The 11,866-nt window shown below is 41.7% G+C and overlaps 1 protein-coding gene across 1 annotated transcript in view; it reads left to right on the forward strand.

The window, feature by feature from the left end:
* Window positions 1–1,239: 1,239 nt before the first annotated feature.
* The window catches only part of LOC104543558 (serine/threonine-protein kinase MRCK beta-like), a gene marked incomplete at both ends in the record, with an annotated part of 19,027 nt that continues 8,400 nt past the window's right edge, over window positions 1,240–11,866 (forward strand). Inside the window, 8 exons of the mRNA XM_010188200.1 lie at window positions 1,240–1,388; window positions 3,634–3,727; window positions 4,902–5,102; window positions 7,005–7,253; window positions 8,132–8,211; window positions 9,042–9,208; window positions 9,312–9,431; window positions 11,071–11,204. Of these exons, the coding sequence (XP_010186502.1) occupies window positions 1,240–1,388; window positions 3,634–3,727; window positions 4,902–5,102; window positions 7,005–7,253; window positions 8,132–8,211; window positions 9,042–9,208; window positions 9,312–9,431; window positions 11,071–11,204 (1,194 nt within the window). The remainder of the gene's footprint in view (window positions 1,389–3,633; window positions 3,728–4,901; window positions 5,103–7,004; window positions 7,254–8,131; window positions 8,212–9,041; window positions 9,209–9,311; window positions 9,432–11,070; window positions 11,205–11,866) is intronic.

An 11,866-nucleotide genomic window follows, 5' to 3' on the forward strand; every position in this document is an offset into this window, starting at 1 on the left:
CCTGACGGTCTGGGATTCTGTGATTCTGTATTTATACTTACATATACTATGTTTGTACTTAATATACTTTAATGCAGTATCCCTTTTAAAAGATTGCCAGTTCCTCTCTGTAGCCTTTTGTTTAGAATTCCTCCATTAAATAAATAATTCTTAAATAAAACATTCTTAATACAGACAGATTGATTTCAGCATTAGTGTTGAGATTTGCTTATCAGGTTAATCTCTAATTTGAATAATATCAAGAAAAATATCCAAGAGTTGGTCTTTTAAGCCAAAAGATAGTGAGGAAATGGTTAGTATTGCATATTCTGTTCCTTTGGGTTCCTCTCTCTTTAACTTTCTTCCCTTGTGGGAGGTGAATGTGTGCAGGGACAGTGGCTTGCAGGGTGCTTTACCTTAAGGAGAAAAATGCGATGATTGCTTTGGAAAGGGATTTCCAGAATAAGTCAAGTTATTCCTAAAGCCATGTATCAAAACTTCTTGGGAAGCAGGGAGCAAACTGCTGGTGGTACCAGATGAACTTGTCGTATTTCAAGTGACAGTCTGGATTTAGGTGGATTTGCCAGGTAATAACCAAAATGCAATCCCTGTGTTGTGGTGTGAGAAACAGAGAGCAAATCTGAGTCCTTTTCTTCCACATTCCCCTAAATATATTGGGTTTTTTCCGTGGATAATGGCCAATTGACTGTTTAATTTGCCATTGAAATGTATTTAGAAGAAGCTAAAGGTTTGATTTTGAAGTTTGCCCCAGCCTCCATATAATGAAATGTATATTTGACATATAATAAAATGTATATTTTAGACTAAGCTGCATCACATACTGCTTTTAACTATTTTATTTTCCTTCCTGCCCCCTCTGGAGTTGGTCAGTGTAAAGGTTGATAACCTGCAGTCGTTTTGGTGATACCACATCATTTTCTTAGCGTGACACCGCAGTTAAGACAGAAACAAACTCACCCCCAGTTACTCATCTGTTGCTGCCGTATCTTGGGTTATTTTTGCGGTGAGAGCTGACTGCTGATGTGTCACCCTTGCTGTCATTATTAAAGGAATATGTGGTATGTGTTTACATTAAATAAGCGCATAAAAGCAACGGGAATTATGACCAATTTTGACAAATTTCCCCAGGCATAGAAAAAAATAAAGGTGTTTTATTCAGCAGATAACTGATAAACTGATTTTTTTGTTTCTTACCACCTGTCTCTCGGTACCTAACTGCTTTATTTCTCCTTTCTTCAGTATCTGGTGATGGACTACTACGTTGGGGGTGACTTACTGACGCTTCTCAGCAAGTTTGAAGACAAACTGCCTGAAGATATGGCTCGGTTCTACATCGGTGAAATGGTGCTCGCTATACATTCCATACACGAGCTGCATTATGTGCACAGGTAAAACACTGTAAAAAAAATACATATACAAGTTAGTCATAAAGATACTGCTACGTATGCAAATGTAGTCGCCACAGGCAAACTGCTGTGCGTACCTGCTTACTATCACAGAATGTGAGGAGTGGGAAGGGACCTGGAAAGCTCCCCCAGTGCAACCCCTGCCAGAGCAGGATCACCAGAGCAGTCACACAGGAACACGGCCAGGGCTTTGGGTGTCTGCAGACAAGGAGACTCCACAACCTCTCTGGAGAGGATTTCAAGGACCCTTTAAGGCTTACATGACCTGTGGGCTGAAGATAGGGAACAACTGAGCTCCGAAATAGGGCATTAAACCTCTCTGAGCACAGCCAGCGCTCCCATAGGCGAGCAAAGGCATGCAAGGCAGAAAAACAGAGAGTGTTCTTCATCCTTCAAAGGGCACCATGAGCAGTGGTCTTTAAAAAGCAAGCTTACAATCAAATTGGTGTATGGTTGTAGATGAGCTTTAATACGCTGCGCCTGCTGAGCCTGTGCGGTGATGGGGCCGTAAGGGTGATGGGGTGAGTTAAACAACAGAACATCACTCATGGGTTTCTTGGAAATGCAGGGTGGGATGGTCTGATTTTCTGAGTTAGCACCTGGTTTTCTGTATTATAACAAAGTATGCGCTTAGTTTGTGGTGGCAGGCGTAGGTTAGCATTTACTGCTTTGTCTTGATGCTGCTAATGAGCAGCGGTGTTAGTGACGTTTCAGTGATTAATTTCAAAGCCTTTGGTTAAAAAGTGTTAATTCAAGTTTGTGTTGGAAACATTTATCAGATTGAGGCAGCATTTTTACACATACGAGCGCCTTTTATTAAACCTGTCATGGTTTTTCTCCTCAAGTGTGAAAATAATGAGCTCAACACCTTAAAAATCAGCCATTTCCAACTTCCACCCCTACGTAGCAAGGAGTATTGGAGCACATGGGTTTTTTTTCCTTATTCCTGGTGATTCCAGTCTCTTCCTCAAAAATTCACATGAAGTTATCATACAGATTTTAAGTTTTTGAGCACATATTAGAACTTCCCATCAGAAAAGCAGCGTTTCATGGTGCAACAAGGCTGGTGGGTTTAACCAAACCACAAAGCACATGTGGTTTTCTTTGTTACTAATAGATAGCATTATTTGAACAAATAGGGTATCTGAAAAAACCTCCAATCAACACATTGATTTGGTCCACGTGGATCTTTTTACCCTGCAGAATTGGCACATAACGGAGTTGATTTGGTTTTCTGCTCTTGCTCTTCTCTCTCCCTTTCTCACCAACTTATTGGCTGGCTGCTCTTAAAGTCATTAGGCATAATTTGAAGCCATTAATTTAAGTAAAAAGCATAGTATGTGTCTTAATGACTGTCATATTAACTTGTCTGGATGATTGATTTTGTACTGATACTTGGTGTGTATTTGAGTACAAGTGATGAAATAAAATGTGGTTAATTGGTGGACTGAATTCAATTAACATGCTCTTCATTAAATCATTTTTGGCTGCCTTCCTGATATCGAAAAATATGAAGCCACGAGCTAGAATGAGATGGGAACCTCAGTTCCCTGTCAGCGTGCTGTGCACCATTTTATACCCTGCTATGTGTGTGTAAGAATAGGAAAAACAAGGTTTGGTATTGGAGACCTCCTGATGTTACTGGATCCTGTGGAAATGGCATTGCCCTGATCCCAGAGCTGGGGGAATTCAAAGGTCTTTACATAACCATAACAGCAAATTACTGTGCAGTAGTGTATAGAAAACCTTGAACAGCAAATTGAAAATACAGAAATGCTGGACAAAATTTAGAGAAGTAGTAAAACAATATTCCTGAATAAGAAGTTAGTTATAAATCTTGGCAAAAACGATGAGATTTAAAGGTTGCTTTTTATCCTTCTCACCTCTAAACAATATATTGTGATATCTATGATCTTGAATTTATATTGGTGAAGTAAACTGCCCATCTGTTACAGTCAGTGGGGCTCACTGTGCTGGTGCTGCTTGGTTATTTGACCGCTCAGAGTTCAGCTTGGATGAGCTTGAAAATCTGATGTGTTTAAGGCTTCAGTACAGGGGGACAAGGTTTGAAATGTGGCAGGGGAAGAGGTTTCTAACCAGCGCAGTAAAACAGTTTCCACCAGTGAGTACCCAACACAAAACTCTGTAGTTCTCATGCAAGATCACTCTTTGCCAGCAGAGTTAATGCTGTCTGTGTAAGTATTTTCACGTCTTTCTACCACACCAGGGACATAAAGCCTGACAATGTCCTTCTGGACATGAACGGCCACATCCGCCTGGCAGACTTTGGGTCCTGTCTGAAGATGAGTGAAGACGGCACGGTACGTATGACCAAAACACAACTGGTGCAGGGGCCTTTGACATGAGTTGCTGGTCCTGAAGCTATTAAACATTGTAAGGGTGCATCAGGGAGGTGACTGTAAGCTTATTGACACGTTAAAAATTGAGGGCAGTGTTTAATTCACCATCTTTTTGACATCTTCAGCTCCTTCTTCCACCTTTTAAAGTTATCCTTTGCTATGCTCTGCTGTTTTTCACCTTTTCCCTTAGTAGCCATTTGAGTTCTCATGAGATTTGTATGAACTGTCCAAAGACCCTGATTTAAAAATAAAAGAACTTTGATATTATCTATGTGCTGGAATCACAGGTGGCCAGGAACCTAGCAGCCCTGACAATTGGAAGTGTAAGGCATTCAAAATAAGGGGATAATTAATAATTAATAACAGCAACAGTATGGTAATCAGCACCTTGTGCACCAGATTGGATTCACCCCTGTGAGCTCAATCACTCGTGAGAGTTTTTGGGGTTTATTGCTTAGTATATGGTGCTTCCACTCCTGCCAAAATACGGCGTGCAACACTGGTCCCTGATTTGTGGCACACACTGAAGTCTCAGTGACATTCTGTAGTCATCAAATGCCAAAGATTTCCCCCATCAAAATGCAGAATGCATTGGAAGGAGCCACCATAACTCTTACATTATAACTTCTCCCTGTGTTGCATCCAGTTGCACAACTTTGCCATAAGCCTTAAACCAGTTTCTGGCATCATAAAAACACGGATCTGCTTGCCCTTGCTGTCTTCAAATGCAGCTGTAAAACCTGGGTATATTTATTACTCATTTCTCATTTGCAGTCCTGGCAGCCAATTGCCATTTTAAAGCATGAACGAATCCAAAGGCACAACATTTTCTCCTCTTGTCTTTCTGCTTTCTCACAACAGGCAGAAATTCCAGGATAAAAATGAAGTAAATCATTTTGTTCAGAATAAAAATGCATCGACTGATTTAGTGTAGAAGTGTTCTGGAACTTAATCTTTGCAGGCTTTGTTACTTTCTTAATATTTTCTTTATCTTGTTGCTGTGATATTATAAATCTCTCCCCTTTCCAAACTCATGTCCTGGTGTTTCTGTTTGTCACAAACACTCGTGTGTGAGTGAGAAGGTTGCTGAGAGGACCTAAAAACTTAGGAGGATGATGTTTGCCCTCTTTTTCAGGTGCAGTCATCGGTAGCCGTGGGTACGCCCGACTACATCTCCCCCGAGATCCTGCAAGCCATGGAAGATGGGATGGGGAAATACGGGCCCGAATGTGACTGGTGGTCACTGGGCGTCTGCATGTACGAAATGCTGTATGGTGAAACTCCCTTCTATGCTGAGTCACTGGTGGAAACCTATGGGAAGATCATGAATCACGAAGTAAGAGATGTATTAAATGCCTACATGTTCACCGAGATGATAATGTTTACAGAGAGACTGTTAAAAATTAAAGATACCAGAGTGGTGGTAGCTCTTTGCTTTTACACCATGCAGGTTTGTTGGCTCAGGTTTTAGGAATGTTTGCTGCTTTGTCAACCTGAAATCGAGATGCTCTGGTTGGAAAATCTAAGCACTCATCCCAGGTTCAAAATTAAAACCAACTCTTACGTTAGGCCCATTTAAACTTTCCTTTAGTACTTTCTAGAAGTAAATGCATTACTTCCACAGCTGTGCACGTTTTCTGTCACGCTGATAAAGTGCAAAGAAGGGAACAGGGAAGTCAGCCGGTGTAGGCGTGAGCTGGGTGAAGAATGTGAGATTGGGGGGAGTTGCCTGCAGTGGAAGTGATAGAAAAAGTGAACCTGAGCTGAATGAAGAACACAGAATCACTGAGTCATTAGGGTTGGAAGAGACCTCCAAGATCATCCAGTCCAACCTCAACCCAGCCCCACCATGGCCATAAACCACGTCCCCAAGTGCCACATCCACACGGTTTGTGGTCCCCCATCCACTCGGTTTGTGACCCCCTGCAGGGATGGGGACTCCCCCACTGCCCTGGGCAGCCTCTGCCAGTGCTTGGCCACTCTTTCAGTGGAGAAACTTTCCCTCATATCCAATCTAACTCTTCCCTGGCACAACCTGAGGCCATTTCCTCTTGTCCTTTCATCAGTTACATGGGAGCAGAGCCCAACCCCCTGTCTACCCCCTCCTTTCAGGAGCTGCAGAGGGGATAAGGTCTCCCTTCACCTCCTCTTCTCCACTTGAACCCCCCAGCTCCCTCATTGCTCCCCATCATTCGGCTGCTCCAGACCCCTCCCCAGCTCCGTTGCCCTTCTCTGCCCACGCTCCAGCCCCTCAATGTCCTTCTGGGAGTGGGTCAGGGGTTTGCCCAGGGTCAAGGTGGTGGAGCAGTTTTGAGACTTCTGGGGACATTTTGAACATTAGAGAGCAAGAATAAACCAGTTTGTGGTGTCCTTGCAAGAGCTGCATCAGGAGGGACTGTTTATGTGCGTACTCCACATCTCAGTTGGACACACAGTCAATATGGGTGTATGTCTTTCAGTGAAGTTTTTAAGTTTTATTTCAGTTATGTTGGTTTGGTCTCTAATGATCTCATTTTAAACTTAGAGAGTTGTATTATAAAAAGATAAATATATATATAGAGAGAGAGATAGAGATACAGATATAGATGTAGATGTGGATGTAGATGTAGATGTAGATACAGATATAGATATCTATTTATATATATATGTACACTATTGTCCTTTATTGGAAAAAACCCTTCTTGATTACACAGTGGTAATAGCACTTAATAGCAAGCTAGAGTAGAGAAAGTAGTTTTCCCTATTTTTATCTAGAGTAATTGCAGGCGTTAGTGGTAAGTACAATTTTTAGATCTTCTGCTTGGTTATGATAATATAAACCTTTGTTAAATGCAGATTGTATTTTGGTAAGAAAAGCGGGTATTTAGGCTATAAATCATAAAAATCCATCCTTAAGTATAATGTTTTGTAAGAATTGACGACGATCATGGGATTTTAAGGGCTGAAATGAATAAAATCTCCAGGAGTACATCTTTAGGAGATCAATGGATCTGGGGCTAAGAACCAGTGAGGGTCTGTCTTTCTTGTATGGTCTTTAATATATTGTATTGTGTCAAAATTCCTGTATGTCTTTAAAAAATATGTTTACCTTTCCTGATAGAGTTACTGGAACTGGGACAACGTTTGACTGCGTTTCCAGTTTCATTGGTGTTATTTAATTTAGCACATTCTTTTGAAACTGCTGTAGAAGGTTATTGAAAAGATTCCTCTTCTAAAAACGTCTCTATTTGTTTTCCAGGAACGGTTTCAGTTCCCATCCCACGTTACAGATGTGTCTGAAGAAGCGAAGGATCTTATTCAGCGACTCATCTGCAGCCGGGAGCGCAGGCTGGGGCAGAACGGCATCGAGGATTTCAAGTCTCATGCGTTTTTTGAAGGGCTCAACTGGGATAACATCCGAAACCTCGAAGCACCTTACATCCCCGAAGTCAGCAGCCCTTCTGACACCTCCAACTTTGACGTAGATGATGACGTGCTGAGAAATCCAGTGAGTCCTTGGTTTTCAGTGTTACTAATGCGAGTGTGCAACCTTGCTGCGCTGTAAGGCAGTCGTGAGAACTCATTTGAAAATAAGTCCTGTAAGAGGTGAAAAATGAGTCATTTCAGATGTGGAAAATACAAGTTTTCCATCTCTTTGGCATTTTTTGGGTTACCGAAAACTTTGAGCTGCTTTTCTAAATGGCAGCACTTGCCCAAATGGACTGCTGTGACATGGTCAAAGTTAAAACATATTTAGGTGGGGGAAAAACCCTTAGTTGTGCTTTTAGTTTACCTTTACGAGGAGCTTGTATTGGGATTTACTCCTTTGCAAAGGTGAAAATAAAACCCGTCTTCAGAATACAAATGTATATACAAATATACTCTCCACGCAGCTCACACTGCTGCTTCTCTGCTCACTTAAGAAGCAGGAGGTTGGGTTTTGGAGTGGGGTCCAAAATTCGGGTTAGGGGGAGCAAAGGGGTTCTGTGGTAATTCGTTCATCAGCTTCTCTGCAAGAACTGAAGAGCTTTTGTCATGTTTTTTGAGCACGTATCTCAACAGTAACTAGCACACTAAAACTAATAACGTGCATTTTGGTGGCAGGTCACTTTTAATTAGGAACTTGACATTCTGGGGTTTTCTTTTAGTGGTTGCATTGTGCTTTGAACTCATTGAAATGCTGCCCTTTCGAGTGGCGGTTCAAGAGGCTCCCAAATTCAGGTCACCCTATTAAGTGACCTGATCCGAAATAAAATTTGTCCTGGGACACTGCAAGGCTGTGCATTGGGAACTGGTGTGTGCCATTCGCTGTCCTGTTTTAATTGTTGAAGCTAAATTAAATGCTTTTGGCTCTGTTGGGTTTTCACGCACGTTGTTCTCATGCAGGAAGTGGTGCCCCCAAGCTCTCACACCGGCTTTTCTGGACTGCATTTACCGTTCGTTGGGTTTACGTACACAACTGATAGGTAAGCAGAGGATGAGTTCATTAAACTTGCTTCCCAGATGCAGCACATTCTAGGAAATCCTCAATTTTATAAGGATATAGGAAGGCTGATGTCTGTAGGTGCACCTGCCTTTGCTGGGGTTTGTTATCCCACCCAGTACAATTTCAGAAAGGACTCAGTACCCCCATCTCATCCTTTTCAGAGTGAGACCCTGTGGATTAACTGCAATCCATCCTTGTCACACTTGAAACTAAATTTCTGGGTTTGTTTCTCAGCTCTCTCAGGGCAGGCACACTTTCACAGAATCCCAGCACATCAGGAGTGGGAAGGGATCTGGAAAGCTCCCCCAGTGCAACCCCTGCCAGAGCAGGATCACCAGAGCAGTCACACAGGAACACGGCCAGGGCTTTGGGTGTCTGCAGACAAGGAGACTCCACAACCTCTCTGGGCAGCCTGGGCCATGCTCCAGATCCCTCACAGTAAAGAAGTTTTTCCTCATGTAAAGAAGTTTTTCCTCAAACTTTTCATTCTGCTTACTTCATTACTACAGATAGTAGTAACATTTGGCGCAGGAGACTTAACATTCTCAATCATTAAGGCAGTTTCTAAAGTGAATAGAAAGTTTATATATAGTTCAAAAAGTGAATATAATATTTATTAAGTCCTGAGTGCACAAGTGTCTCAATTCTGCAGCAGCACACGCAGTAGCAAAGGAATAATAACTTTACCCTGACTGCACTAATTGTTCTTGTGAATTTAAGGTGTGTATTTGGTGGGAACCCCTGCCTGGTGCTGCTGGAGACTGCTGTGAGTGTTTATTAAAGTACTTTAACTGATGTGCTTGTCTCCAGCTCTTTATCTGACAGAGGCACTTTAAAGAGTGCGATGCAGTCTGACACTGTAACCAGAGATGTGGATGTGCAGCGCGACTTGAAGAACACTACACAGATAGAGGGCTATGAGAAGAAAATACGGAAATTAGAGCAGGAAAAGCAGGATTTGAACAGAAAACTGCAAGGTTTGTGTTCGTTTGGGCCCTTAGCTCTGTGCGTTAAGGGAAATTGAAATATTTTATTGAGTATTTATATTATTTTATTGTTCCTTCCTTTTCTGATTTTAAGAGTCGACACAGACAGTGCAGAACCTCCAAGGTCCGGTGTGCGTTACAGTAAATGCAAGCCGGGATAAAGAGATTAAAAAATTAAATGAAGAAATTGAACGGTTGAAGAACAAATTAACAGGTAAGCCTCGGGCATGGTAATCACAGTAATGCATTTTAATTTGCTGCTCCTAATAACGTTATGCACTGTGTTTTTGCAGTAAGTAGAATTGATGTTCTTGAGGTGGTAAGAAAAACCTAAAGGTTTTTTAAAGTGTTGTTTAGTATTACGAGGTTTTTCCAGATGAGCATTTAACAAAAACCTCAGGAGATTCTGTGCTCTTACTCCTCCTTTTTTGGGGGGTGTATTAATTTGGGGAGGGGTTGCTTAGAGGTAGGTGTATGAGACGGTGGGGAGAGAAGACTGGTTGCTCTTTAGTGACATAAGGGGATGGGGGAGGGATGTGTAATCGTAATTCACATTTAAATAGTTCTGCTCCCTTTGTGTTTCTGTCTGGTGAGGCATTAATTAGGAAACACTGAGCACTGCAGAGAAACAAATACTGGCATCTGTCCTGAGAGGAGGCTGACTCATCCGTATCCCGAAAATCTGCTGCTTGACAGTGCTGTGGGTCTACCCATCCAGACCTCCTGTTGGCGCCTGATTTTGGAGTGGGGATCAGTGGTTAAACCAAAGGGCAGTTCTGAATCCTCGGGACTCGGCTGAGGGGTTTAGAGGGGTCTGCAGCGTAGCGGGAGTGAGCGCAGATGCTGATGTGGTTATTTTGACAATACACCCCCTTTGTAGGTGCACGCGTTGCAGAAACCAGCTCAGCTCTCCCGAGTAGGTGATGTTTCCAGAAAAAAGCTATTCTTGTGCATTCCAAAATGAGGTTTGAGTCTAAATAGTTAAATTAAGGTGCTACTTCTGCAAATGGCTGGGATTTATCCAGCTCTTCGGCTGATGGTGTCCTGTTAAATACAAAAACTAGCGGTGTGGCCTGGTTTAAAAAGAAATAGTGTTGATTCATGCTGAAATAAGGAATAATTCTTTAATCATCACATCCCTGAATGCACAGGTCCAGTTTCCTGGTCTGCCACAGAATTCGAGTGAGACCGTTATTAAATTCCTTATTTATTCATTTGAAAGAAGCAGTGATTCAAACCAAATTAAGAATGGCAGTTCATTTACCTACCAGCTCTTGAGACTGAGCGGAAGTACAGAAAGGACAGTTGGTTGTGCTTAAAGGTGATGATTTCCAATCAATCTGTTTAATTAAGAGTAAAGGGAGAATGACAGGAACACACTGCGACGAAGGTGGGCCTTGGGTCCGCAGTCTGCCTCACGCAGGATGGGGTTTCCTTCCCAGCCTGTGAGTTCTTATCTGCTCTAGGAAATAACTGGTCCTTTCCTGTCGCTCTCAATGCACTAAAGGCTGCAGCCTCGCTTGTCAAATAATGACAGCTATTTAGGAGACAAATTACTAGAACTGGAATTCGAAGAACTCGGGTTTATTTCGGTGTTTTCAATGCTGGAAGTTGCATTCCTCACCAGAAAGCCCTGTGCTAAGGCCTTTTCACTTCGACATCGCAGTCTTGGGAAGGATTTCTTTAATAGGCTGAGAAAGTTAAAATCGTATGGAACTGCCAGTGCCCCAAAATTACCTTAAACTGTCTAAAATGATGGGAATGGAGATGTTTTTTCCAAGCAAAGGGTCATGTTGCTTGCTTCATTGGTGTAAATTTGGGACTGGTGACATTTAATATGTATTGACCTACAGATATAAGTAAACTGGAAGGGCAGCTCGCAGATGCAGTGGCTTTTCGACAAGAGCACGAGGACTCCATGCACAAGCTGAAAGGACTGGAAAAGCAGTGCCGAGTGCTGCGGCAGGAGAAGGAGGATCTCCACAAGGTGCTGATCCTAACGCTGATATGTTTGAAAACATTCATGTGCAGTGGTGATGGAATAGTTCTGTTGTGATTGCGATTTCAGGGTTTCGAACGCTGCTGAGATATTAGTGACCCTGATCATTTCATTTGCAATACAGTAGTTTTCCAAAGTAGCACATCTTCTTTTTCTGGAAGTTGATGAGCATCTTATTTATTTCAAATGTGTTATGACAGGTGGAACAAGCACGTAAAGAATTATTTTAGTTTAACTGTGAAATTATTCATAACTAATTCAATATACACAGGAGTTAAACTTGGATCTGTGGCTAATCATTGGTCCTGTAGATACCAAAAAGCACATATGTATATATGAATATACATATATATATAGATATATATATATATACACACACACACAACATATATATGTGTTCACACACACAATATATACACACATATATATGCACATATATATAAATATGTATGTATGTATACACATATGTATGTACACATATGTATAAATATATATGTACACATATATGCACATGTATAAAAATATATATGTACACACACACACATATAGGCATATACATATAAAAATATATATGTATGTACACACACATATATATGTGCACATATATCCCCCTGTACTTGGCACTGGGGAGGCCGAACCTCCAGTACTGT

This window comes from Mesitornis unicolor, unplaced genomic scaffold (assembly GCF_000695765.1).
Source record: "Mesitornis unicolor isolate BGI_N332 unplaced genomic scaffold, ASM69576v1 scaffold6607, whole genome shotgun sequence".
NCBI classification, from domain to species: Eukaryota; Metazoa; Chordata; class Aves; order Mesitornithiformes; family Mesitornithidae; genus Mesitornis; species Mesitornis unicolor.